At 40.4% G+C, this 27654-nt stretch overlaps 6 protein-coding genes across 6 annotated transcripts; 2 read left to right on the top strand and 4 right to left on the bottom strand.

Annotated features, from left to right (window-relative positions):
- Positions 1-440: 440 nt before the first annotated feature.
- LOC115632293 (probable cytochrome P450 317a1) lies at positions 441-2102 on the bottom strand. The gene has a single exon (XM_030529388.1). It carries the CDS (start codon positions 2010-2012, stop codon positions 441-443), a length of 1572 nt encoding a protein of 523 aa, XP_030385248.1. The 5' UTR covers positions 2013-2102.
- A 1761-nt stretch (positions 2103-3863) lies between these two features.
- Positions 3864-6626, top strand: LOC115620049 (probable cytochrome P450 6a18). The gene is made up of 2 exons (XM_030513170.1): positions 3864-4972; positions 6107-6626. Exons 1-2 carry the CDS (start codon positions 3901-3903, stop codon positions 6517-6519), a joined length of 1485 nt encoding a protein of 494 aa, XP_030369030.1. The 5' UTR covers positions 3864-3900; the 3' UTR covers positions 6520-6626.
- Positions 6627-9426: 2800 nt separating this feature from the next.
- On the top strand, positions 9427-11354 carry LOC115620029 (probable cytochrome P450 6a21). The gene is made up of 2 exons (XM_030513134.1): positions 9427-10558; positions 10616-11354. The coding sequence occupies exons 1-2, from the start codon at positions 9463-9465 to the stop codon at positions 11032-11034; spliced, it is 1515 nt and encodes a 504-aa protein (XP_030368994.1). The 5' UTR covers positions 9427-9462; the 3' UTR covers positions 11035-11354.
- A 1616-nt stretch (positions 11355-12970) lies between these two features.
- Positions 12971-17208, bottom strand: LOC115634502. The gene is made up of 4 exons (XM_030532266.1): positions 16120-17208; positions 15653-16065; positions 13447-14584; positions 12971-13389 (listed from the first exon to the last, which is right to left on the bottom strand). The coding sequence occupies exons 1-4, from the start codon at positions 17201-17203 to the stop codon at positions 12971-12973; spliced, it is 3054 nt and encodes a 1017-aa protein (XP_030388126.1). The 5' UTR covers positions 17204-17208.
- A 1047-nt stretch (positions 17209-18255) lies between these two features.
- On the bottom strand, positions 18256-22075 carry LOC115634507 (probable cytochrome P450 6a23). Its single transcript, XM_030532273.1, has 4 exons — positions 20962-22075; positions 20474-20888; positions 18741-19840; positions 18256-18674 (listed from the first exon to the last, which is right to left on the bottom strand). The coding sequence occupies exons 1-4, from the start codon at positions 22025-22027 to the stop codon at positions 18256-18258; spliced, it is 3000 nt and encodes a 999-aa protein (XP_030388133.1). The 5' UTR covers positions 22028-22075.
- A 2346-nt stretch (positions 22076-24421) lies between these two features.
- On the bottom strand, positions 24422-26303 carry LOC115619981 (probable cytochrome P450 6a14). Its single transcript, XM_030513021.1, has 2 exons — positions 25161-26303; positions 24422-25096 (listed from the first exon to the last, which is right to left on the bottom strand). Exons 1-2 carry the CDS (start codon positions 26275-26277, stop codon positions 24681-24683), a joined length of 1533 nt encoding a protein of 510 aa, XP_030368881.1. The 5' UTR covers positions 26278-26303; the 3' UTR covers positions 24422-24680.
- Between the last annotated feature and the right edge of the window lie 1351 nt (positions 26304-27654).

The following is a 27654-nucleotide window of genomic DNA, read 5'->3' on the forward strand; positions in this document are numbered from 1 at the left end:
CTTCTAAGTATATTGGTCTGTTTTAGGTAAGATTGACTTACATTTAAACGGAATTGATAGGTCATGTACACGCTCTCCTGAATTGGATTCACCATTTTCGAGCATTATCTTAATATCGATTACGTCATGTTTGCACTTCCTTCAAATTAAAGAATTTTCAAACTTGGCATTTGAAGAACATATTTAAGATAAAGCCTGCACAATTCAATGCTTAGGTTATATTTCAACAGAATGCCAAATAACTTAATATGGATTTATTTCTATTTTCTAAGCTACGTACATTTATAGTTGGGCTTCTCTTGTCTGTGGCCATTCTTTAAATGTCTAGTAGTTTGGCTAGCAGTTTAGATGCATAAATTCACTATCAATTATTTAGGGCTGCTTCTGTTATTAAACGTTATATCACTATTTAAGGTTTTTCCGCATTATCACTTTTAAAATCACACGGCGCGCTCTTCAGTGCCGGGCTCGACGACGCCGAGGGGCGTCAACTTTAAGGCAATGCCATCCTGACAACTGATAAGCGGTCTCTTTGAGTTCAGCGTAAATTCGTACTCTAGGAGTAGGAGGGCCAGAGCCAGGCGTAGTTGGAGCTGAGCCAGCTGCACTCCGATGCAGCTGCGGGCGCCCACGCCGAATCCGAACCAAGTGCTCTGCTCACGAAGCGAATCTCTGGGTCCACCCCAGCGATCGGGATTGAATTGGTGGGGACTTAAGTAGAGCTCTGGATCGTTGTGTATGGCATGCGTGGGTATTATAACAAACAGTTCCTTCACCAGAATAAACTTTGGATGGTCGGGCACGACATAGTCGTTTAGGGTGCGGCGCACAATGTATGGTGTTATGGGATGCATTCGCAGCGTTTCGGATATGACTTGGCCCATGTAATTCAGGGACTGTATGAACTCATAGCTGAGGTTATTGTGATGCCGTTCTAATGACAGATTCAGCTCCTCACGCACCTTTCGCTGCACATCCGCATTGATGGCCAGCTCGTAAAGGACGTAGCACAAGGTGTTGGATGTTTGTTCGAAGCCGGCTCTCAGAAATCCGAACGCATGCGCCACCAGCTCGTGCTGCAAATGCGCTTTTAGTTCCTTGTCTGACTCGGACTCGGACTCGTGTGTGGTTAGTTCGAGCTCCTTGATGTCCAATAAAAGCTGCAGGAAATCCTTTTTGCGCACACCTGACGCTTCACGCTGCGCCTCCATATCATGGAGCAGCTGCACAAAGTAGATCTCCGCCTCTTTAGGAGTTGTGCGCATGCGCAGCCATCGGCAGAAGTTGGGAAAGCGCACCATCAGCAAATTCATAAAGTATCCATGCTTACGCGTGCTCAAGACGAGCTCGGTCATTTGCTCAAACTCCTCCAGGGAGTACTTGATCCGCTGTCCCATATCCAGGCCAAAGACGCTGCTGGCCAGCGAGGAGAGCACATAGCGGCGCGTCATTTTCTGGATGTGTAGAGTTGAGTGCGACTGCTGCATGAGTGTCGTGCTAACGGCCAAAAGCAATTGCTTGGCCTCCTCATAGATGCTCAGATACAGCCACTCCATGCGCTCGCTTTCGAAGATGGGATCCAGCTTGCGACGCATTTCCTGCCACAGACCTCCGCGCCTACCGTACAAATCGCTGGACAGTGGGTCCGTTTTCTGATTCACATACATGCCTCGATCGTTGAAATTGGCAAAGTCTTTGATCAATATCTGACGAATCAGTTCGCTTTCCAGCACTAGTGCACGCGGCTGGAGCAGCGCATAGAACCCGCAAAAGGGGCCCTGACCCTTGAACTTCGTATAGAGCGCCGAGTAGTGTGCGGCCTTCATTTGCTCCGTACTCAGCGACTGTGTGACTAGCTGTTTGGTAATGTGCCACAATTTTTTTGGTGGTTCATGCGGTATTTCGAGGTAGCGCCAATAGTCACGCTGATAACGCGCTGCCATAATCAGCAACACCAACAGACATAACACGATCAGCCCGATTATCGAAAATATTATCCACATCGAACCCATAACGGCGAATCAGCAACGAGTTGAGGCGTGTAGTCGCACAAATAATTTGTTTAAATTATACCCGCAATTATTTGTAAATAAATCAAGTACGTTTTATTGTTGTTTGTCGCCCGTTACTCATTTCCCGTTCCCGTTGCTCATTGCTCGATAGCTATGATCTAATGCCAGACAATGGGTTCGTTCTCAGCGACAACCCGTTACGTTCTTTCGCGACCAACCCTCACGACTCAACTGAGCGCACAACTGAGAAGTATTTACGATATGCGCTGAGCTTTTACGGCGCTACTTTCGAGTTGTCTGTGCTCATGAACTAGACATGAACACCGGGTGGGCGTTGAAGCGAGGCTTTCCAAAAAAAGGTCTGTGAAGTGGGGCTCAAGCATTTCTGGTTTGCAAATATTCAGGTAGCAGACAAAGTGGAGTACTACAGGAGAGATCCATCTAACTTAAATATATAACTTCAAATCTTGAGAAGTGGAATGAAAAATTTGCTCTGCATTTGTATATTTTGAAACTGCTCGCTTATAAACTATATTTTAATGAGCAAACAAATATCTATATATTTAATATGTGCTATATCTACCGATAGGCCGGGATAAAAAGGTATCGGCATCAGCTGTAGGCATAAAGGTATGTAGGTGCACAGCTTTTCATTCAAATTTAGCTTAGAAATAATATTCTTAAATTGTTTGTATACCTGGTGTTATTTTTCAAAGCATATTTGCTTGACATCTAAATTTTAAAGAGCACAGTTTTGAATGAAAAATTATCTTTATATAGAGACATAGTTATTTTTATAAAATTATATTTTTTACTAATACTCTTAAACTGTTGAATATTCAAAAGTTATGTTTAAAAGCTAGCCTTACCAAACATGGCATGAAGGATCCTTCCTTAACTTTACAATTGCTTTGCAGCCACAATTAACCACGAATTGAAACACAAATTTATTTGTTCTGTTTTGGCCAGCATTGATATTCTGTCTCGACTTGCAATTTTTAGTGATGTGTTATAGGGTGCTTGGTCTGTCTCCATAGCCTAGACCTTATACTTACTATACTGTTATCATTTTTAATTTAAATTTTTTTGTTGTGTGATAAAACAGCGTTTGCTTTTTTAAGTTCTCTCACTGGCTCTCTCTATTTGGTACGGTGCGGTAGGTAAGATCCGTATGTATGTACATTTGTATATAGTATGTACCGATATTTTGCACAGCACTGTTTTGGGTACAACTATTTTAAATTCTTACATACCTGCGGGTTTTCACGCTCAATTAGCGCGCAAATGACACATTAAAAAGCTCGCAAGCTGGAGGGAAAAAAAAAACAAAAAATATAAAACTACAAGTATGTATCTAGCGGTATACGAGTATGTACTATGTTTGTAAATAAAAGTAGGAATAACTTGTTTCTGCTTGTGACTTCATTGTATATACAATTGTAGGTTTTTCAATGAAAGCTCCAGCAAAATTAGTGTAAGAGTAGTATTCTAGTTAAGTCAACAACGCTGCCACACAATTCATTTGATCGTTGTTTATGGTAGCTCTTTGAGATGGCAACACATTTGGAGAAGGAATAAATGAAAGTAAAATGATTATCTTAATTAGTAACCTTTGGTTTGCCGGGCTATTTATGTAGCTGGAAACAGTTCAAAGATAAACCAGTTATACTAAACCGTACGCGTCTATTTCTGCTCTAATCTTGTTTGCTGACTTTGTTCCTCAAACTGCTGTGTCATGCCGAGTGAGCGACGAATGTGATTTTATTATTATTATTATCATGCTCATAATCAAATATGATTTCAGTCTTTAAAAGCAGCTGCGCACTCGAAATATCGAGTAGTGTGTAGTAGAAGTTGCAAGCATTAACATCGGAGTCTTGGCCCCAAGATGGCATTAACGTACTTACTTTTTCAAATTGTCATTTCGTTGCTGGCCATCGCGGCCTTTCATCTGTATCGGAAACTAACGTTCTTCAAGCGCCGCGGCATACCACACGATCCACCGCATCCGGTGGATGGAAACATGCAGGGCCGACGCACAACTCGAACGAACCACGAAATATTTATGGCCTACTATAATAAATATTTGGACAGCAAAGCCCCCTTTGTGGGATTCTACTTTATGCAAAAGCCTGCCGCATTTGTCATTGACTTGGAACTGGCCAAGAACATACTCATCAAGGATTTCTCAAATTTCTCGAACAAAGGTCTTTATTACAATGAAAAGGATGATCCCCTGTCAGCGCATCTCTTCAACTTGGATGGCCCACAATGGCGTGTATTGCGGCACAAGTTATCGGGCACATTTACTTCTGGAAAGATGAAATTCATGTTCCCCACCGTGGTCTCTGTAGCGGAGGAATTCATCAGAGTGATGCACGAACAGGTGGCACAGCGCTCCACTCTGGAAATACGTGATCTCGTCGCACGATTCACCGTCGATGTGATTGGAAACTGTGCCTTCGGAATTCAGTGCAATAGTTTGCGGGACCCAGAAGCCGAGTTCCTGCGTATGGGTCGAGCAGCATTTCTGGACAGGAAACACGGCAACTTTCTGATTGGCTTTATGGACAGCTTCCCCAATTTGTCTAGACATTTACATCTAACCCGTACACCCCAGTATGTTCGCGACTTCTACACCCGGATTGTCAAGGAGACTGTGGCTCTGCGGGAGGGCGAAAGCTTGAAGCGGAATGACTTCATGGATCTGCTAATTGAGCAAAAGAAAAAGGACGATGGCCTCAGTATGGATGAGATAATTGCACAGGCTTTCATTTTCTTCCTGGCTGGTTTCGAGACCAGCTCATCAACCATGGCCTTTGCACTGTATGAGCTATCGCGTCATCAGGATGTACAGGATAAGTTGCGGGCTGAGTTGAATGATGTGCTGGAGCTACACGAACAAAAGCTTACATACGAGTGTATACAGGACTTGAAGTACATGAATCAGGTCATTTCTGGTGAGTATCTGTGTTATGTAATCAATTAAAAGTGGGTACGTCATTAAAAGGACACCATAAAGATGTGTAGGTGCTTCAAAAGGCGTGACTGAACTTACATCGTAATTAGTTTTTGAATTCATATTTTCTTTTCTTTTTATATCCTTCATGGGGTAATGATTCTTGCACCATATTAAATTGTTACAATATTTAATATTTAATTTAAATATTTTATATTTTTAAAATCGGAGTTTAGTATATCGTATATGGACACTACTTTTTATACTATATATTAATAGTGATGCGGCTTTCGTTGCTTTCATTATATGGCTAAGCTAAACGACCTATAGTTTTTGACAAATATAGTATTTATAATTTGAAAAGAGTTATCAAAGGATGGTTTGGTTACCAACAAATCCAAAAAACTGCTATGGTCGATTCAATCAACGGTATTTAATTCATCAATTCCAATAGAAAGCAATTATATTTTAATTGGGCGATAATGGTAGACCTGTGTATGTATGTCCTTATGAATTTTTTAGTTGTAGTTGGAGGAGATACTGAAGACGCCATGCAGACCTATCATGCAGACTGATTTACAAGCCCAATAGCGCAATAATTTTTAATAGCTGCCGAATGCTCTCGTAAACAAATCTAATCTGAAAAATAATAATCTTTATTTTTTACGATTTACGCAAGGATCTCAGAAAGTATAAGAGCTAGAATAAACAAACTTGGTACGTAGATTCTCTTAAGCTCGAGAAAGGGCAAGTTTGTTTTTCCGATAAACCCCTACTCCCTACTCTAACTCACCCAATTCTTGGAATTTCTAATTCTAATTTGGTAGTCACATCCAGTTAGTGATTGTGTGTCCGTATGCCAAGTTTCATCATGATCGGTATCGTATGAAGAAAGTTATAGCCATAAATATATTCTCTGCCCAAGCTCTGCTCGCAGCTGTATTTGTTGCTATATTTAATTTAATTAATTAATTTTTTTTGGGCTGGTACCAGGTATTTAAGAGTTGAGCCTGCTCGACTTTGTAATACATACGTTACTCTTATTAAATAACAATTGCTTACGAACAATTTAATATTAATTGAACTTTAAATTTATAGCCCTTAATAATCGCATCTGTAATTTTGATAATTCCAGAAACACTTCGTCTCTACACTATTGTGCCAAATTTGGACCGTAAGGCACTAAAGCGTTATGTGGTGCCCGGACATCCGAAGTTTGTCATTGAGGAGGGACAGTCTGTCATCATACCGGCTGCCGCCATACATCGTAATCCCCATATCTATCCTAAGCCTGACGAATTTCTGCCTGAACGTTTTGCACCCGAAGAGGTGGCCAAACGGGAATCGGTTGCCTGGCTGCCATTTGGCGATGGTCCTCGGAATTGCATTGGACTGAGATTTGGGAAGATGCAAGCACGAATCGGACTGGCATTACTCATTAAGAATTTTAAGTTTTCTGTGTGCCCAGAAACGCAGATGCAATTCGATCCAAAGAGCTTCGTGTTGGGCACAAAGGGTGGTCTATTTTTAAAAGTGGACGCAATTTGAAAATAAATAAGTACTATTAAGCCATTACCGATGTTTATAAGTCTAATTAAGTATTATTACAAGAAAGTCTGTCAATAAAACCAAAGTTGTTGTGAATTCATAGTGGATTCATTGGCCATTCTGATTACTCATCTGTCTCAGATGAGTAGGATTCTTGTAGGATTCTTAAATTGCAATTCGAAAATTCTTCTGTAACTATTTTCACACCAAACAACAGCGAATGGAGTTTTATATTCGCGACAAACATATTTCATTCAACAGGATTGCCAGTTGATAGCTTTGATTTTTTCTTCTTCATTTGTACTAGAACAATTAGCAAATCATTACCGATTTAAACTTGAGTTCCCGCTGATATATGTACAAATAATCCATTGTGCCAAATTTCGAGGAGTCTCATGATTGTTTAAACGCGTCACAATCTGTTATACTTGTAAGAAATATACATACTATATATACTTTAAATGAAAGTCAAAAACGTTATTGGAGCTTAAAAAGAATTGTTTCGTTGGAGAAAAGATCTGTCTTATCGATTTGTTTGATGGTAGCTCCTCAAGATAGTCAATAAAGTTATAAGAGGTAATGCGAAGGGCTTGTCCTAGACAATTACTGATAATAAATACGGAGAACAAATAAACGCAAGATAAATGATTATCTTATTAGGGAACCCTTGGCTACAAGTTATTACACTAAAAAGAAATTACACTTTACATTTTAATCATTTTACGTAGGTTTATATATTTTTACTATCAATTAGTGTGTTTTGGTCAATACTTTAACAGATGTGCACACTTCAATTTCGATTATAGAATGTAGTTAATTCAAAGTGTAACGCAATTTAATGTGATGATGTGGTTTCTTTTCTTTTTTAATTAGAAGATAATTCACCCACTCTTCTATATATATATATATACTATATATATTTTAATTAATCTTTTTATCAACCTTTTTATACTAAGTGTTATCATTATTGATTTGAAGGAATAATGAATCGCATACACTAACTTGAAACATACTTGACCGACATATAGGTTTTTCAACATTCGAATTAAATACTAAAAATATTAAAACACATGTACTGCATATTTAAATCAAAACACGTCCCAAAAATCTAATTTAATTTAATTTTATGGTTAAAAATTAAATTTAATATTTCACACGTTAATGATGAAAATGTGCACTTTGTTCATATTTAAGTGAACATGTTGTTCGAACTAAATTCAGATTATTAGAAATATTAGTTGATTATGAAAATATTCATTTATCCCATGGAATTTTTTGTGAGTGTAAGAGCTCAAAGGTAAACAAGTTAGCATTTAACCGTAGCCGTCTGTTGTTACTCTAATCTTGTTTTCTGGCTTTGTTCATACAGACAGCAAACTGCTGTCTCATGCGCGACTGATATTTTCATTCTGACTAGCATTTAAAAATCGTTAAAAGTAGCTCAGCCCTCGTAATGTCTAGCAGTGTGTAGTAGGAGTTCCGAACATCAACATCGGAGTCTTGGCCCCAAGATGGCATTAACGTACTTACTTTTTCAAATTGTCATTAAGGTTGCTGGCCATCGCGGCCTTTCATCTGTATCGGAAACTAACGTTCTTTAAGCGCCGCCGCATACCACACGATCCACCGCATCCGGTGGATGGAAACATGCAGGGCCTGGAAATACGTGATGTCGTCGCACGATTCACCATCGATGTGATTGGAAACTGTGCCTTCGGAATTCAGTGCAATAGTTTGCGGGACCCAGAAGCCGAGTTCTGGCGAATGGGTCGATCAGCATTCGTGGACAGGAAGCACGGCAACTTTCTGATTGGCTTTATGGACAGCTTCCTCACTTTGTCTACACATTTACATTTACGTTCTGTACCCGGATTGTCACGGAGACTGTGGCGCTGCGAGAGGGTGAAAGCTTGAAGCGGAATGACTCCATGGATCTGCTAATTGAGCGAAAGAAAAAGGACGATGGCCTCAGTATGGATGAGATAATTGCACAGGCTTTAATTTTCTTCCTGGCTGGTTTCGAGACCAGCTCATCAACCATGGCCTTTGCATTGTATGAGCTATCGCGCCAACAGGATGTACAGGATAAGTTGGCGGAGCGATACGAACAAAAGCTTACATAAGAATGTATATAAGAGTGGAAGAACATTATTCAGGTCATTTCTGGTGAGTATCTATGCTATGTAATCAACTATAAGTGGGTACGTCGTTATGGTCAAATGTGGCCTTGTGTATACAAAAAAGTCATTGCAGTCCAACTGCTTATTTCTTCATTCTTTCTTTGATTTCTTCCTCTGTTCCAACGTGGTAGAGCTGTAAATAGTCCGTGTAATGGTCTGTGGCATGGCCTAATAAATATTCCGATTTTTTAACCCTATTGGTTAAATTAAACATAATACAAGTATGTATGAATATGAATTACAAGTTGCATTAATAAAAATTACTGACTTACTACATTCATGTGTACAACTATATATTCTTGTGACATCAATTTTCTGTGCACTTTTTATATGCGACAAAGCAAGCTATGCAAAACAAAGCTAGTCTTTCATTATATTTGCAGATATTACATACATATATAATTGGAGAACCGTTTGTTAATAATCTCCGAAATGGCCTAAGAGAGCTTCCGCTCATGATACTGACCTACAACAAGGAATAGAGAAGAAAGAAATAGTCAATTCATGTCTGAGATTTTGACTTTGTGGTACCAGTGGACGAAGCATATCATATAGAAATTTAACAATTGATAAATGGACTATTTAGTGATAAGCGTGTCCACGCTTAGAGATTTCACGACACACTATCTGTTGATAAAGCTGGTAGTCGCTAGTCATTGTGACCGCGAAAGCTTTTTCCAGATATATAATACCATGATTCGATGAGGGTTGTGCTCAGTAGCGTTCAAAGCTTCTTAGGCTGTGTGTACGAGTTCCATCAGAAATGGGTGTTGGGGGTTTGCTTCTCACAGCGCTGGTGGCCCTACTTGGGTATCTGTTCCTAAGACTACGACGCAATGCGCAATATTGGCAAAACTTGGGTATAGCTTGTGAAGAGCCACACCTACTAATGGGCAGCTTGACTGGCGTGCGTTCCAAGCGCTCATTCATGGAAATTTGGACGCACTACTACAATAAGTTCAGGGGCACCGGACCATTTGCTGGCTTCTATTGGTTTCAACGTCCGGCTGCCTTCATCTTGGAGCCTTTTCTAGCCAAGCATATACTCGTCAAAGACTTCAATAAGTTCACGGATCGTGGATTTTTCCACAATGAGGAAGATGATCCGTTGACGGGACAGCTCTTCTTGTTGGATGGCCACAAGTGGAAGTCCATGCGCAACAAGTTGTCTTCTACCTTCACCTCGGGAAAAATGAAATACATGTTCCCAACGGTTGTGAAGGTTGGTTACGAGTTTGTAGAAGTGTTCGGTGATATGGTGAGAAAGCAATCAGAAATTGAGGTGAAGGAGCTGTTGGCACGTTACACCACCGATGTAATAGGAACTTGTGCCTTTGGAATTGAGTGCAGCAGTCTGAAGGATCCCGAGGCCGAGTTTCGACTGATGGGTCGTCGTGTGTTTACGGACGTGCGACACGGTGTCCTAGGCCTTACATTTTTAAGTAGTTTCCCAAAGCTGGCACGTCGCCTGCACATGAAAAATACACCGCAACATATTGAAGATTTCTTCCTGCGAATAGTCCGCGAAACTGTGACCTTTAGAGAGCAAAATAACATAAAACGCAACGATTTTATGGATCAGCTAATTGAATTGAAAAACAATCGTATGCTCAAGTCTGAGACGGGGGAAAGCATGAACCTGACACTGGAGGAGGTAGCCGCACAAGCTTTTGTGTTTTTCGCGGCGGGCTTTGAAACCTCATCGACCGCAATGGGATTTGCTTTATACGAATTGGCCCAGAATGCCAACATTCAGCAAAGGGCACGGGACGAAATAAACGAAGTACTGGAAAAACATAATGACGAGTTGAACTACGAGTGTATGAAAGAGCTCACATACTTGGATCAGATCATATCAGGTAGGTTTTTAACAAACTATGTATATGTAATCGTAATTAATGAACGCTTCTCTTCAGAGACCCTCCGCTTATACACTGTTCTGCCAGTGCTAAATCGGGAGTGTCTGGAGGACTACGTGGTGCCTGGCTATCCAAAGTATGTCATCAAGGCCGGCATGCCAGTTTTAATTCCTGCTGGGGCCATGCATCGTGACGAGAAGCTGTATCCCGATCCAGACACGTTCAATCCGGATAATTTTGATCCGGACCGAGTCAAAGAGCGAGACTCAGTGGAGTGGTTGCCATTTGGAGACGGCCCACGTAATTGCATTGGAATGCGTTTTGGCCAAATGCAGGCACGCATTGGACTTGCCCTACTCCTCAAAAATTTCAGATTTTCAGTTTGCGAACGTACACCCATTCCTATGACATATAACTTAGAGAGCTTTCTGGTCGCTAGCGAAAAGGGCATCTATTTGCGGGTAGAGCAGATCTAATACGAAGTATGATGAAGCATTCAGGCATATATTTTTTGACCTTACATTACCCAAATGTTGGTTTTTTTCCGCTTGGGTGGCTACCTAATTAGAAAAGTATGCGTGTTCTAGGTTCCACCATTTTCTGCTAGAAGTCTATTTATACATAATTAGTACGATTGATGATTTATGAATCGCAGAATACTCGATGTTGCAAATACTCGTGTGGATTATATTGTCTAAAAAATGAAATAAAATTATCTCTAAAATATAGTGTGTCCAATTTAGGTTCCCATTTAAAATTATCAATTCAATAAAACAGCTTACTATTTTGGCATAAATTTTTAAATGTTCTGCCTCAAAAACAAAGGAATAACAAAACATGAGAATAGCAAAACAAACTTGACCTGGCTAGGGCTTAGGGGAGCCGGGATACCAGGTTTGGTAATTCTAGCTGTTATACCTTCTGAGATCCTGGCGCTCATATACATACGCAATACGTGTTTCCCACGCAATAAGCGCGCTTTAATTATTTATACTCTGTATATGAAATGTAAGAGAGTATATTAGTTTTGCGGGAGGTGAAAAAATGTGTGTGTAAAGTGTGAGGCATAAGCAGGGAGCAAAAAACCCAATGGGTAAAACAGAAATTTAGAACAAGCTGAAGCCATGGTTCCAAATACTTACATCACACTCATATGTGTGCATGCATATACCTACTGGGCTGCCTAATACTAAGAAACGTTCAGCTGTTACCTACAAACATGGCTCAGTGCTACTTTTCTCACATGGATATTGCTCAGTTCACAATGAGCTACACCTGCTTCGAACCTAATAATAATAACATAAATATTTGCAGATACTAAGCATTAAAAATATTTAATAGTTATTACGGCAATTTAATGGTTTATTTGCTCACAGAGAAACAAATTAGATGACACGTCAGTTCATGTTACGTAACGTTTAATCGGTAAGGAGTTTTCTTTTGAACCGTCTTTTAAAATATTGGTTAATGCGATTCTTAACCGATTCTTAAGATTCCTTAAATAACCTAACTGATCGAATGACAACAAATTCTGTTCGAACACGAAAGTGTGTTCTTTATAAGCTAGCTGGGCACCGTCGATATTATTTGTCTGGTGGTGCTCAAATTCTCATACTTGTCTATCACATCCACCATGATCCTGCGTACTATCCAGAGCCATCGGCCATAACGCTTTACCCTGGAGATGGCCCAGCTAAGACCAGATGGCGCCTACATGCCCTTTGGCTTCGGACCGAATTAGAAAAGCCTTGTAAACTTTTAAACCGAGCTAGATCATGGGGTCCAATTCGAGCTTGACTTGTCATGGCTCAATAGATCAAGATCATTGGAGCGCTTTTCTATAAGCTACACTTGTAATTATACTTGGCCCAGACCTGATTTTTAGAGGGTGACGTAATAAATGATATGAAAACACATGTTATACATACAGAATATAAACAATTAAAACGCACTTATCGCGTGGGTAACAAGTACATCCAACAAGCGAGAAAGCGGCAAGCTTTTTGCGATAAAAGCTTTCGCTCAAATGTTTTCGATTTTGAGAGAGAAACCTTTAAAATTTGCACTTCAAAGAGAATTGTTTGGGCAGAATAAGAGCTGGCTTTTTGGATTGATAATTTAAACTGCGAAACTAAAATGGACATAGATCTTTTCTTGTAGCTGATTTTCAGCGCGACTTTATTTTTCCCTTTTAAATTTGAATATCTTAGTAATAGCGCTGCTAAGCTAAAATGGTAAAATGAAATTTTAACACTTTCCGCATTTAAGATGCAATTTGTTATTATTTACCTCAAGTAGAGATAAAAATGACATCATTACATATTTGTCCGCAATATATACATTTGTCCACAATAAATTTTCTACTTTATGTGGCTTTACATTCAATTTTTTTTTATGCCTGAATGCTTCGTATTAGATCTGCTCTACTCGCAAATAGATTCCTTTTTCGCTAGCGATCAGAAAGCTCTCTAAGTTATATGTCATAGGAATGGGTGTACGTTCGCAAACTGAAAATCTGAAATTTTTGAGGAGTAGGGCAAGTCCAATGCGTGCCTGCATTTGGCCAAAACGCATTCCAATGCAATTACGTGGGCCGTCTCCAAATGGCAACCACTCCACTGAGTCTCGCTCTTTGACTCGGTCCGGATCAAAGTTATCCGGATTGAACGTGTCTGGATCGGGATACAGCTTCTCGTCACGATGCATCGCCCCAGCAGGAATTAAAACTGGCATGCCGGCCTTGATGACATACTTTGGATAGCCAGGCACCACATAGTCCTCCAGACACTCCCGATTTAGCACTGGCAGAACAGTGTATAAGCGGAGGGTCTCTGAAGAGAAGCGTTCATTAATCACGATTACATATACATAGTTTGTTAAAAACCTACCTGATATGATCTGATCCAAGTATGTGAGCTCTTTCATACACTCGTAGTTCAACTCGTCATTATGTTTTTCCAGTACTTCGTTTATTTCGTCGCGTGCCCTTTGCTGAATGTTGGCATTCTGGGCCAGTTCGTATAAAGCAAATCCCATTGCGGTCGATGAGGTTTCAAAGCCCGCCGCGAAAAACACAAAAGCTTGTGCGGCTACCTCCTCCAGTGTCAGGTTCATGCTTTCCCCCGTCTCAGACTTGAGCATACGATTGTTTTTCAATTCAATTAGCTGATCCATAAAGTCGTTTCGTTTTATGTTATTTTGCTCTCTAAAGGTCACAGTTTCGCGGACTATTCGCAGGAAGAAATCTTCAATATGTTGCGGTGTACTTTTCATGTGCAGGCGACGTGCCAGCTTCGGGAAACTATTAATAAATGTAAGGCCTAGGACACCGTGTCGCACGTCCGTAAACACACGACGACCCATCAGTCGAAACTCGGCCTCGGGATCCTTCAGACTGCTGCACTCAATTCCAAAGGCACAAGTTCCTATTACATCGGTGGTGTAACGTGCCAACAGCTCCTTCACCTCAATTTCTGATTGCTTTCTTACCATATCACCGAACACTTCTACAAACTCGTAACCAACCTTCACAACCGTTGGGAACATGTATTTCATTTTTCCCGAGGTGAAGGTAGAAGACAACTTGTTGCGCATGGACTTCCACTTGTGGCCATCCAACAAGAAGAGCTGCCCCGTCAATGGATCATCTTCCTCATTGTGGAAAAATCCACGATCCGTGAACTTATTGAAGTCTTTGACGAGTATATGCTTGGCTAGAAAAGGCTCCAAGATGAAGGCAGCCGGACGTTGAAACCAATAGAAGCCGGCAAATGGTCCGGTGCCCCTGAACTTATTGTAGTAGTGCGTCCAAATTTCCATGAATGAGCGCTTGGAACGCACGCCAGCCAAGCTGCCCATTAGTAGGTGTGGCTCTTCACAAGCTATACCCAAGTTTTGCCAATATTGCGCATTGCGTCGTAGTCTTAGGAACAGATACCCAAGTAGGGCCACCAGCGCTGTGAGAAGCAAACCCCCAACGCCCATTTTTGATAGAACTCGTACACACAGCCTAAGAAGCTTTGAACGCTACTGAGCACAACCCTCATCGAATTATGGTATTATACTTATATCTGGAAAAAGCTTTCGCGGTCACAATTACTAGCGACTACCAGCTTTATCAACAGATAGTGTGTCGTGAAATCTCTAAGCGTGGACACGCTTATCACTAAATAGTCCATTTATCAATTGTTAAATTTCTATATGATATGCTTCGTCCACTGGTACCACAAAGTCAAAATCTCAGACATGAACTGACTATTTCTTTCTTCTCTATTCCTTGTTGTAGGTCAGTATTTCCACAATTTATAAGCAGAACTTTAGCACATTTCTGAGAAATTATATAAAAACAGTATTAAAAGACGAGCTTTGCTTACACACATACCCATACACTACGCATACGTATAAGCACTAAAATATAGTGTCTCTAGTTCTTATAGTCTCCGAGATATATGTGATTATACGAACGGCGTTACGGACCGTCCCCATTATCGTGGGAGTGGGCAGGTAAATTATAAAAATAAAACAAATTTGGCACCTTTGTGCAAGAGTTGATGTCTCTAGCTCGTTAGTCTCTGAGATCCAGGCGCTCATACGGACAGACAGACCGACTCGTCTTGGTTTGATCGTCCCAACAAGAAAGTGTTTCTTGTCTTAAATCGAAAGTACGAGATAGATTGAATATAAAAATGTAATTAAGGTATGCTGATCAGTCAACATTATATATATTTACAGGCATTGTGCCTTTGACCATCGAAACGTTTCGCTTGAAATCATTATAATTATTGGCTATATTTTATATTATATGGCGTCAAACCTTAAGTATTATAAGTATTAGAAAAAGGGATTTTTTAGTTTGTATGTATATTAAATTCCATTTACAAAACATACAAATTAGTGATTAGTTGATTAAACAACAAATTTATATGTTATACTTGTATATACTTGTATAACAAACAAGCATCGACCATAACCAAGAAATATGTCATTTCATCTGCAATATGTTTACTAAGCAAAGTAATTATTAGTCATAAGTATAAGTTTACGTATTTCATAACAACACATGTCCATTAATCAGTTACTTGATGTTTATGTTGTTATCTTTTCAACTTTAAGGTGTATGCCATTCTCAGCTGATAGTAATATATTTTTATTGACCAACTTTAGTGGGATTTGGGTCTCTGGGGTCGTGCTGAATTTGTAGTTTTTGAGCAAACTGGCGAGTCCAATGCAGGTCTGCATCAGTCCAAAACGCGAGCCTATGCAGTTTCGAGGGCCGTCCCCGAAAGGTAACCAAGTACAGGGGGGCCGGGAAGCTATGTTTTCCTCTGTAAATCGCTCGGGCTGAAATTTCTCTGGGTCAGGGTAAATGTCTGGATCGTAATGAACGCCTAAAGCTGATATAACCACCACGGTTCCCTTCTGAATGTAATGCTTGGGATCGTCCAGTAAATAGTCGGCGTTTGAAACACGCGAGAGGTGACCCAATACTGGATATTTACGCAGCGTCTCTGTAGGGAGTAGAAATAAGTAATGGGCCAAGTGAATGTAAATGTAATACGCACCCATGACAACTTGCTCCAAATACTGCATCTGCTTCATGGCCTCATAGGAAAAGTCGCTATTATTCTTAGCCAATACTTGTGCGACTTCCTCTCTAACTTTGTTCTGTATTTCCTGGTGCTGGGCGAGTTCGTACAAAGCAAATCCCATGGTTGTGGATGAGGTCTCGAAGCCAGCGACGAAGAAAATGAAAGCTTGTGCAGCCAATTCTTCAAAGCTAAGGCCCTCCTCCTCATTTCCATTCTGATGTTTCTGATACATTTCGATTAACATGTCCATGAAATCGTGTCTCTTCACTTGATTCTTTAAGCGATAATCAATGGTGTCCTTTACAATTCCGAGATAAAAGTCCTCAACCTCTTGCACATTGAGCTTAAGATGACATCGGCGCGCCAATTTCGGAAAACCAAACATAAAGAAGTCCAAAAGACCGTAATACCGACGATCCAGAATTGCACGTTTTCCCATAGTGACGAAATCAGCCTTTGGATTATGGAGACTGTTGCAATCCAGACCGAAGGCACAGGTGCCAATAACGTCGGCTGTGTAACGGCCAACGACATCGGTTACCTCTAGTACCCGGCTATCGCCATCAACTTTCTCAGCAAAAATTTTCACCATTTCTTCCCCCACGCCCAAGACAATGGGAAACATGTTCTTCATTTTCCCGGAGGTGAAGGTGGGCGTCAGTTTGTGTCTCAGATGGCGCCATTTGTGTCCCTCTATGCTGAACAGGGTGGCCGAAAGCGGATCGTCGATTTCGTTGTAGAATATACCGCGATTTTCAAAGTTGTTAAAGTCTTTTATCAGCACTTTTTTGATAAGATCGATGTCGGTGACCACTATAGTTTTCGTAAAGAAGAAATAAAAGCCAGCAAATGGACTACCGCTGTCCTTGAACTTCAAATAGTATTTTTTAAATATCGTGGAAAATTGTTCGCGTTTCGGCCAGTCGGAGAAATTCCCTCTTGGAAAACTCGGCTTCTCGTGTGGAATGCCGCGACGCAGCCAATAGCAATGGCGCTGGCGTACCGCGTATGAGATCAGCGTCACGACGAATGTGACAAGAATGACTAACCACACCATTTCGCGTTCCGGTTCCTACTGAAAAGAGGGCTTCACGGGAGACAGCATTTAAGCAAAAGCTCGCTCAGAAACGCTACCAGTTTTGTCTGATTCAATACACAAAGCTTTTATGTAATTGTTTCGGCATTGCTGTGGCTTGCTCATCTGTTTAATTACAAGTACATGTTACATGATCTTACATATATCGGGTAATCTGTTTTCAGACTATTGGGAAGAGAGTATACTGTTGAACGTTCTCTTAAAGAACGACTACAAATGTGTTTATACGATAAAAAGTTTTAATATTTCTGTTCTTGCAGCTTTAACGCTTTCGTTATATCTTATCGATATTTAATCAGCTCCTAACACTAATTTAGCTCACATTTTCTTGCAATTTCATGAAATATTCACGTAACTGAGTTATGTTTTTAGGAAATTGATCCCGCAATGTGAAAACTTGTTAGTAACACAGTTTTGAACACTCGATGTGAAGAATGGTAGTCCAATAAGAAATATAATACAACGTATATGAAAGGTTTTAAAGTCCAGTAAATGTTATAAACATACGTAACGCATTTACTCTGAAATACGTGAACAATTGACAATTTCCGAAAACAGCGCCATCGTCATAATATACCTACATAGCTAATTGCAATGCTCGTATTTTGGAATATCCATAGTCCAATTGTTTGCAAAATATTAACAAGAGAGAATGCTACAGTCGAGGAAACCCTGTACCCAGACAATCTTATATGAACAGAAACGAAAAGCAGAAGAAGAAGAGCGAACCCCTCCTGCAATTTGTGGGCGAAGTACTGGAGCGAAATTGTATCCCTAATACCTCCTTTTAGAACTGATCGATTTGGACGAAATTTGAAACATATAGAAACAAGAAGATAATTATGCTTGTATATTTATTACGTAGACAAAGTTTGGGTTATGTAGCATTTTCGAATTATGGGCAGTATTGAAGTAGTGGCGGGAGGGAGGAAAAAAAATAAGAGGAGTCTACTCATCATGTTGGGTTAATGTACGTATCAGCCATATCGTAAACAGGACATGCTTTGATCGATTTAAGATACTGTTTCTACATTTAAAACTATTCCGTTTTCCGGCGATAGCAAAAAGCTCTTTTTCACAAATGTAGGAGGAACTTTAGTTCCAGGTGCCAACGTAAACCTGTAGTCTTTGACAAGGTACGCCAGTCCGATGCATGTTTGCATCATTCCAAATCGGGAGCCTATGCAGCTTCTGGGGCCATCTCCGAATGGCAACCATGTGCAGGCTGGACGAGAGGCGATACTTTGCTCTGTAAATCTTTCCGGGTCAAATTTTTCTGGTTCAGGATAGATATCTGGATCATGGTGTAAGCCAAGAACAGAAATACAGATTCCTGTGCCCTTTTCTATAATGTGCTTGGAATCACCGACATCGTAATCAGCCTTGGCCTTTCTGGTTAGGTGGCCCAAAACGGGATATTTGCGAAGTGTCTCTATGGAATACAGATCGTAGTGAAAAGTTTGTATTTATCTGATGATAAGCATTTACTTGTACGTACCCATAACAACTCGCTCCAAATACTGCATTTGCTTCATGGCTTCATAGTTGAGATCCTCATTATGTTTAGCCATAATTAGGTTGACCTCATCTCTAAGTTTATCCTGAATATCCTGATGCTGTGCCAGCTCATAGAGGGCATAACCCATTGTTGTGGAGCTTGTCTCAAAGCCAGCCAAAAAGAAAATGAAAGCCTGCGCCGCCAACTCGTTGAAGCTCAAGCCATCCTCTTCATTGCCGTCCTGATATTTCTTATACATTTCAATCATAATGCCCATGAAATCGTTCCGTTTCACGTCATTCTTCACGCGGTGATTGATGGTATCCCGAATGATGCGGAAATAGAAGTCCTCTACGTCCGGCATTGTTACTTTAAGACGTAGTCGACGCGCCAGCTGGGGCAGTCCAAAAATGAAAAAGTCGAAGAGGCCCCAGAACCTACGTTCCGTAAGTGCGCGTTTTCCAATTTGCACGAACTCAGCCGAGGGATCCTGAAGGCTGTTGCACTCCAAGCCGAAGGCACAACTGCCAATTACGTCGGCCGTGAAACGGCTGACTAGATCCGTGACTTCCAGCTCTTGGCTGGAAGAGGTTCCCATTTTCTCCCTTAATATGTTGGCCAATTCTTCACCGACCTTCGCAACGGTGGGAAACATAAATTTCATTTTTCCCGAAGTAAATGTAGGCGATAATTTGTGCCTCAAGTGCCTCCATTTCTGACCTTCTAAGCTGAACAGCGTGGCAGAAAGGGGATCATCTACTTCATTGGAGAAGATTCCGCGATTTTCGAACGTATTGAAATCTTTGATAAGAACCTTTTTAATTAGTTCTAGATCCGTTATCACGGCCGATTTTTTGAAAAATACAAAGAATCCAGCAAAGTAACTCGAATCGTTCTTGAACTTCAGATAATAATCCTTGAATATCACTGAAAACTGTCTCTTCTTCGGCCAGTCCCCAAAGTTTCCATGTGGGAAACTAGGTGCTTCGTGCGGAATACCCCGACGCTGCCAATAGTTGAAGTGGTGGTTTACCACATATATCAGAAGACCGATAACTACCGCGACTAGGGAAATAAACAGATACATTGCGCGAGCTTTTCTTGACTAAAAACTTATGCTAGAGGTTGGCCTATTTATATGACAACAAGCCAAAAGCTTTAGGCGTAATCTGTTATTACCAGCAAGGCAGTAAACGTTTAATAAGTTGCGAGGAATAAACAATTCCTAATGTTAATTGAATGGTAAAGAAAGGATCCCGATAAGGGGATCCTAATAAGTATTTGACTTGGAAAACCATTAATTGCGATTACTTAGAATAGCTTTATGAGAAGTGCTTTGTCATGATTCGCTCAGCACATTCTCCATACATTAGTAACCATAGTTGTCTCTTATACTTGTAATACTATGCAACGAAAAGCAAGATTTAAACTTGATATTTTGTCCGGTCAGACCACTATATTAAATACATATATATACAAAATTTTCAAATAATACAAGCACTAACAATTGAAAGTATTGGAAAATTAAGATTTCAGAATGATTTCATTTCGAGAGTCAACAATTACACAACAAATAGACTATAGAAGAATACTCATATCGATTAGATAAAAACATTGCTACTGTTTCATTAATTTTTTATGAATTGGGAACATATGGTAAATTGATGTTGATCGATCTATAAGACGATTGAAACGGAATGAATGTTACAGATGTACGTGCAATTTATTTTTACAATGCTTCGATTTTTAGATATATACCGTTAGCCGGACACAATAGAATGTTTGATTTGACAAATTGAATCGTGGTCTCGGTGCGGGGGCAGGTGCTGAACCGAAAACGCCTCAACAGATGGAACAAAGCTGAACAGGTTTGCATTTTTCCAAATCGCATCCCCAGGCAGTTTCGAGGTCCATCGCCAAAAGGCAGCCAAGAAGCGGTGGGACGCTGTGCCAGTTGATCGGCCAGAAAACGTTCGGGAATAAATTTATCCGGATCCGGGTAGAACATGGGATCGTGATGTATAGCATATACAGGTATAATCACCATTTGTCCAGGCTCTATATAATAGTGACGATCGTTGTTAGCGGCATAATATTGACGTGAGATGCGCGATAGATGGGGCAGGATTGGATATTTACGCAGTGTTTCTTTAAGGAAAAAAAGTAAAGACGATATTGCTAAATACAGAAATGATAAAGATAGGTTGTACTAGGTACCTACCCGCTATGACCAGCTCCATGTACTGCAGATCTTGCATGGAGTCGTATGTGAACTGTCCATTGTGTCTTTCCAATGCTTGAGCAATCTCCTGGCGCAGTTTATCCTGCAAACGTGGTTGCTTCGCCAGCTCGTATAGCGCAAAGCTCAAAGTATTGGCCGATGTATCAAAGCCGGCCACAAAGAATATAAAAGCCTGAGCTGCCAGCTCCTCTATCGTCAGTTCGCCGCGTTGCTTCATTTCGATTAGAAGATTCATAAAGTCTTGGCGCACAATGCCACGAGCCTCGCGTTCCTTGACCGTATCCTTGACGATGCGCATGTAGAAATCCGTAATATCCTGATGTATTTGACGCATGCGCAGCCGTCGCGCCAAGTTCGGAAACGTTTCAATAAAGCCGTCGACGAGTTTGTTGTGACGACGATCGGTAAAGGCGCGACGACCCATCGCAGCAAACTCAGCCTGAGGATTTCGAAGTCCATTGCATTCAAGACCAAAGGCGCAGCTGCCTATGACGTCGGATGTGTAGCGAGCTACGAGATCGCTAATCTCCAGTATGCCATTATTAGCATTAAGTGCCTGCTCTGCACAAGCCCTTGTCAATTCCTCACCCACGGCGCATACCGTATCGAACATGTATTTCATTTTTCCGGATGTGAAGGTGGGCGACATTTTGTGGCGCAAGGGTCTCCACTTGGGCCCGTCAATACGAAAGAGATGGCCGGTCAACGGATCGTCGCGCTCATTGTGATACATGCCGCGATCCTCAAAGTTCGCAAAATCCTTGATGAGAATATTTTTTGCCAGCTCTACATCGAGCACAAGCACCACGGGACGCAGCATCATATAAAGGCCGGCAAATGGTGCCCCTGTGCCCTTAAAACATTCATACAGGGGAGTCAAAATTTCTAAAAAGTGTTTGCTTTGGCGCAAGCCTTCCATATTGCCAACTGGAAACTGGGGCTCCACATGAGCAATGCCCCTGCTCGCCCAATAGTTGAGCGAGGTGCGCACATACCAGAAGCCAATGGAGAGCCCTATCAGTGCCAGAGCTATTATGTCTAGCATGTTGATAAAAGCAATTCGCCCTCCGCAGGCACACTCTACGATGTTCAGTCCGACGCGTCTCACTTACAACTGCTGATCTGTATTCGGCAGAGAAGAGGCGTGGACGGCAGTGTTCGAAAACAGCAGATAGCGTCCGAACTCTCATTTACTTGTATTCTCTCAATTGATTGTCATAATTTTGCAACATTTGCATAGCCTTTCTGCTAGCTGTAAACTACAGTGAATATATATTATGACGCTTCCCATTTCAAAAATTTGAGAGAGAGAATATCTAGTCATGGGCGTAGCCACGATCTCACTTAGCGTGACAAGTTTTACTTTGAAACCACTAAGTAAACACTAATACTCTCTTTACATACATTATCTGCAAAAATGAGAAAAAAATGTTTTTCTCTCAGTGTGTGTATGGGGTGGTGTGGGCTTATATTGTCCCTGATCTCTAGATCGAAACAGTATTTTGGTTTTAAAAAACATGTCCCACTAGAATCAAAATAAATCTCTCATGTGCTTAGCCACTAAGGAAACTTGTCTTGAGCTGCAAAAATATAACAGATATAATATTTGAGTGTTTAGAATTTTAAAATTTTTAATTTTATAGTTAAAAATAATTTAAGAATTAAGGAAATTTTATGTTCTATTTTTTTTATTATTATATTTTCTTTCAATAGGTGAGGAGAAATTTTGTTAGCACTATTTTCCGATTACAAGTATGTATGTATGTGTCATACAAATACATATAAATTGTACAAGTATATTACAATTAAAAGCAGCTGTTTTTGTGAAATTGACAAATCCAAATTGTAGCTCTGACATCTGAAGAACTTAATTTCATGAACAACATGTTCATGCAGCGCAGAGAAGAAAAATTCAGCTGACATCAACATCCAGAATAAATCCCAATCCGTTTTAAGCGTTTTTAATCGCCACCTTGAAAGCGCAGCGTCGTGATATGAGCGAGCCGCTTGGACTTGATATAACGGCATTGTTTAAAGTCAATTGCAAAAGGGAAACTGCGAAAACAGAGACAGCTGACTGTTTGGTTTCTTGCATACAAAGCTCTAAAAATATAACCAGAATAAGTCAGAATTGCTGTAGTTTTTACTGTAATAATAACCTGCACTGCTTCGCAATGTAGAACATAATTTAAGTGGTGGAAGTAGATTGTAAAACAAGTAGAGAAGCTGAAGTCGAGTATCCCGACTTCGAAATACTCTGTACATATGTTTAGAATAAGAAAAAAAAAAAAAAATTTTGTTCGATTTTCGCTGTCTCGGTATTCGATCTTACAACATTTACATATTTACAAGCAAATTGCATCTATGTGAGGATATGCATGTCTATGTGTGTCTATTCATGTCTGTGTGAACATGTTTGCAGTCAACCAAAGCACCAACATCAACAATAGCTGCGGGCAGCACTTGGGCAGAAATTATATTTATGGAAGGGAAAGGGAGAGGGGAAAGGGAGGGAAATTCCAACATATCCATGTTCTGAGTATTTACAAAAGGCATCTTGGAATACAATTTAGTGCTCTTAGGTCTAATAGTCTCCAAGATATAGGTGATTATAAGAACGGCGCCTCTGAAAATCCCCCATAGGGGGGAAGTGGGAATGAAAACCAAAAAAATAAAACAAACTTGCACAGCGTACACACATAAGGCATCTTTGCGCAATTTTGTGTTTCTAGCTCTTATAGTCTCTGAGATCCAGATGTTCAAACGGACAGATGGACAGACATAGGTCGACTCGCCTTGTCATGCTCAGGAATATATATACTTTGTGGGGTCTGCCTGTTACATTTTTCACCTCCCGCAAACCTAATATACTCTTGTAGATTTCTTGTACAGAGTATAAAAATACATACTTATGTATGTATGTACATAGATAAGAATAAAATAAATGCCAGTGATAACATACTATACATATGTATGTACATGAGTGTGCTTTATGTATGAGTATGTGAATTAATTTTGAACCGGCATTAAATGATAACTTCAATCATTTATCGCTTTTCAACTTAAATATGATTAGAGGTCAAGCTACGCATACATACATATATCTGTAGATTGCAACCACATTTTTAAATACACCTTTTAGAAACAAAAGGTGTTATGGAACGTCTCTGAGGAAATGTAGATATAATATATGTATATGTATGTATGGCATATATGTATGTACTTGTACATATGTCTTGTATATGTAAGTATATTCATGAGCATACAAGTAGAATGAACGAATTTTGGATTCTACTTAGCTAGGCGCTGTCTGTCTTCTAGGCAGTCGGTAAATCATCAAATATAGTAAAGTTTACTGAAATTTTCTTATTCCCAATTCTGTGAGTAGGAAAGAATTGATAAAGCTTAACATTAACTTGTAAATAATGCATCTATAATCTTTGTTTTGGGTGTGTAAATCTATTTAGTCCAGAATCAGTCCACGTATTGTTTCATATCGATAAGTTTAACAATTATTTAACAAAATTCGTGTCTCATCGTTTCTATCACATTATACTCCACAAAGTGGTACAAAAACTAGGCCGGCCTCGCATTACTTTCTAATAGTGCACAAGAAATATACATAAATGCCGTTTAGTAGTGCTGTATTTTATAACTGATTAGAATGCATTGTAGACTGGAAAGGAGTGCATATAGCTTTAAACTGGTTCCACTTTCAGGTGTATGCCCTGCTCAGTGTTCAGCGTAAAGGTGCGAGTGCTTAGAATTAGAGGCACTTCAGTACGTTTGCATACGTCGAACTTAAAATGTCGTACGAGCATAATAAGTCCAATCTTGGCCTGCATTTTGCCAAAACGCAAACCAATGCAATTCCTTGGTCCGTCCCCAAACGGCAAATAGGCGAATGGATTTCTGGCGGCCACAGCCTCGGGCGTAAAGCGTTCTGGATCAAAGCGTTCCGGCTCTGGATAATACTCCGGATCGTAGTGTATACTATGAACGGGTATTAGAACAGAAGTGCCTCCTTCAATGACCAAACGCGTGCCGGGCACCAGGAAATTCTGGTTGGCCTCACGCAGCAAATGTGGCAAGATCGGGTGTTTACGCAGAGTTTCTGCAGGAGGAAGTGAAATATAATGTACTATACATATGCAAAATGGAAAGCTAGTGCCACTTACCTGCAAGCACTTGATCCAGATAATGCATCTGTTGCATGGCCTCGTAGGTGAGCTCTCCATCGAGCGCCTCCAACACTGATTCAATCTCTTTACGCAGTCGATCCTGAATCTCCTGATGAAGTGCGAGTTCGTATAGGCAGAAGGCCATGGTACTGGACGATGTCTCAAATCCAGCTATGAAGAAGACAAAGGCTTGCGCCGCCAGTTGTTCGATGGTCAAGCCCTGCGATAGATCTATGCCACCTGCCTGTCGAGCTGTATCCTGATCTTCAGCAAGTAGTTCCATAACGAGACCCATGAAATCATTTCGTTTGATGTTGTTTTTCAGACGATAGTCGACTGTATTTTGCACGGCTTTCATGAAGAACTCAGATACATCATCGGGAAACAGTTTAAGGCGGAATTTGCGCGCCAGCTTGGGATTCGTGAAAATGAAAGACTGCACAAAGGGGGAGTGACGTGGCTTTTCAAAAAGCATACGTCCCTTGGTGCGAAACTCCGCCTGCGGGTCGGCTAGACTATTGCACTCTAGGCCAAAGGCGCAGGTGCCAATAACGTCGGTTGTGAAGCGGGCGCATAGTTCTTTGAGCTCCACATCGCCCTGATCTACGGCGGCGGCCTTGACGGTCGTCTTCATGGTGTCCGCCAGTCGCTGACCCACTTTCACAACAACGGTGAACATTTGCTTCATTTTGCCGGATGTGAAGACTGGCGTCAGTTTATTGCGTAACGAGCGCCACTCCTCGCCCTCCAGGGTGAGCAAATGTCCAGTCAATGGATCGTCGCGCACATTGTTGAATAGTCCGCGATCCTGAAATGTACTGAAATCCTTAATCAGCACCATTTTGACGAGCTCCAGATCGGTTATGAAGGCGGCGCGTCTAAAGAATATAAACATGCCGGCAAACGGTGTCTTCCCCTTGAAGCGATTATACATATGTTGATTGATATCGCGAAAATGGAGGCGGCCCCCAATAACGCCTCCAAAGTTGCCCACAATTGGCAGCGGCTTCTCGTGTGGCACCCCCATCCGTGTCCAGTAGTTGTACATATTGTAATAGTAGTTATAGAGCAACGCCGCAGCCACGCCCACAAGGGCAAGTATTGTGAACAGCATTTCAAACAGCAAGTCGAGCACTCATGTATATGTCTCAATATTAACTGCGCACTGGTTTATTTTCAAATGTTTGTTTCCAAATCAGTGCCCATACGTTAGAGCTTTTGCCGGTAAAGCTTTCTATGAGTAATGCCCAATTATGGTTACTATGCATTGCCATTATGTTAACATTCACAGCACATGTTAATCTAGCTGGAGAGAGAATAAGAGAGTAAAAACGAGAGTGCACCAGCTGATAAGCTTAAGCGATCATCGAATAATCAAATTGAGTATGTTTTTAAATGTTTGCTTCCAAATCAGTGCCCATGTTTTAGCCGGTAAAGCTTTCTGTGAGTAATGCCCAATCATGGTTACTATGGTTATTGACATTATGTTAACTGTCTACTTGTTAACATTTTAATCTAGCTGAGCAGAGAGTGAGAGAGAATGAGAGAGGAAGCTGATGAGCTTAAGCGATCATCGAGTAAGCAAATTGACTAAACACATACATACACATATATATACATACACATGGCTTGAAGGGTGCACAAACAAATAGCGGAGCAAGCTCTTGCGAATTAAATGATTTATGGTGTGCGCGTAAACAATACCGATTCTTACAAAATATTATTAAGTAAAAGAATATTTAAATATGTTTTTCTGTGTTCTTGCATTTTTACAAACCTGTGTTCAGTGTTTTTGGGGTCAATTCCTACTGTAAACCGTTGGAAGAAGCTGCTTATCAGCTGCATACAGAAGTACCTAGATATGTATGTATGTAAAAAACAGCCTCCGTTAAACAATTATGTATGAATGTATAAGAGAGACTTAACAGTTAAATCTGAACTTATCTGACTTATCAGCAAAAGCACATAACAACATATTTTGATAAACAGTGATCAAAAAGTAAAGTGATTACATTACTTATTATTATTTGTTTGTATTATTACAAACAACAACTATTTGTAAGCTGCTATGTTTAACATTAATTTAAAGAGGTAAGTTTTTAAATGTTATTATTAAATGTGATTGCAATTTAATAGTATTTAAGAAAACGACGCAAATATTGTGATGTTTATATGTAATAGGGATACAAAAGTATTTAAATCAGACAAATTTTGTGTTTTGTGAACCTTTAAGGGCGCGTTCACAATCCTATCTTCAATGTTTTACGGATTAGGTGAAAGATAATGTAGAATAATGTGCAAACGTGTGGCCCTCTGATTTCTAGACAAAGAACTCGCGAGCAGTCAAGCCAATTCAAGTGTACAATTTCATTTTGATGGAAGGGTATAACGAAAACTCTTAATTTATTAACTGGAACAATCTCTGTACTCTCGAAGAAATATTTTGCCTCTTGTAGCGCTATGAAAATAGATTACCAAACATAATTCAATT

The sequence above is a fragment of the Scaptodrosophila lebanonensis genome, unplaced genomic scaffold (assembly GCF_003285725.1).
Source record: "Scaptodrosophila lebanonensis strain 11010-0011.00,11010-0021.00 unplaced genomic scaffold, SlebRS2 tig00000001-arrow-pilon, whole genome shotgun sequence".
Lineage (NCBI taxonomy): Eukaryota > Metazoa > Arthropoda > Insecta > Diptera > Drosophilidae > Scaptodrosophila > Scaptodrosophila lebanonensis.

Coding starts and splice junctions, on each gene's coding strand:
- LOC115632293 (XM_030529388.1), bottom strand. CDS start 2,012: ATGGGTTCGATGTGGATAATATTTTCGATAATCGGGCTGATCGTGTTA.
- LOC115620049 (XM_030513170.1), top strand. CDS start 3,901: ATGGCATTAACGTACTTACTTTTTCAAATTGTCATTTCGTTGCTGGCC. Junction 4,973..6,106: donor CATGAATCAGGTCATTTCTG/GTGAGTATCTGT, acceptor TGATAATTCCAG/AAACACTTCGTCTCTACACT.
- LOC115620029 (XM_030513134.1), top strand. CDS start 9,463: ATGGGTGTTGGGGGTTTGCTTCTCACAGCGCTGGTGGCCCTACTTGGG. Junction 10,559..10,615: donor CTTGGATCAGATCATATCAG/GTAGGTTTTTAA, acceptor GCTTCTCTTCAG/AGACCCTCCGCTTATACACT.
- LOC115634502 (XM_030532266.1), bottom strand. CDS start 17,203: ATGGTGTGGTTAGTCATTCTTGTCACATTCGTCGTGACGCTGATCTCA. Junction 16,066..16,119: donor TTTGGAGCAAGTTGTCATGG/GTGCGTATTACA, acceptor TACTCCCTACAG/AGACGCTGCGTAAATATCCA. Junction 14,585..15,652: donor ACCTTAAAGTTGAAAAGATA/ACAACATAAACA, acceptor TGTGCTCAGTAG/CGTTCAAAGCTTCTTAGGCT.
- LOC115634507 (XM_030532273.1), bottom strand. CDS start 22,027: ATGCTAGACATAATAGCTCTGGCACTGATAGGGCTCTCCATTGGCTTC. Junction 20,889..20,961: donor CATGGAGCTGGTCATAGCGG/GTAGGTACCTAG, acceptor TTTTCCTTAAAG/AAACACTGCGTAAATATCCA. Junction 19,841..20,473: donor TATCTAAAAATCGAAGCATT/GTAAAAATAAAT, acceptor TTTTTAGTCAAG/AAAAGCTCGCGCAATGTATC.
- LOC115619981 (XM_030513021.1), bottom strand. CDS start 26,277: ATGCTGTTCACAATACTTGCCCTTGTGGGCGTGGCTGCGGCGTTGCTC. Junction 25,097..25,160: donor TCTGGATCAAGTGCTTGCAG/GTAAGTGGCACT, acceptor TTCCTCCTGCAG/AAACTCTGCGTAAACACCCG.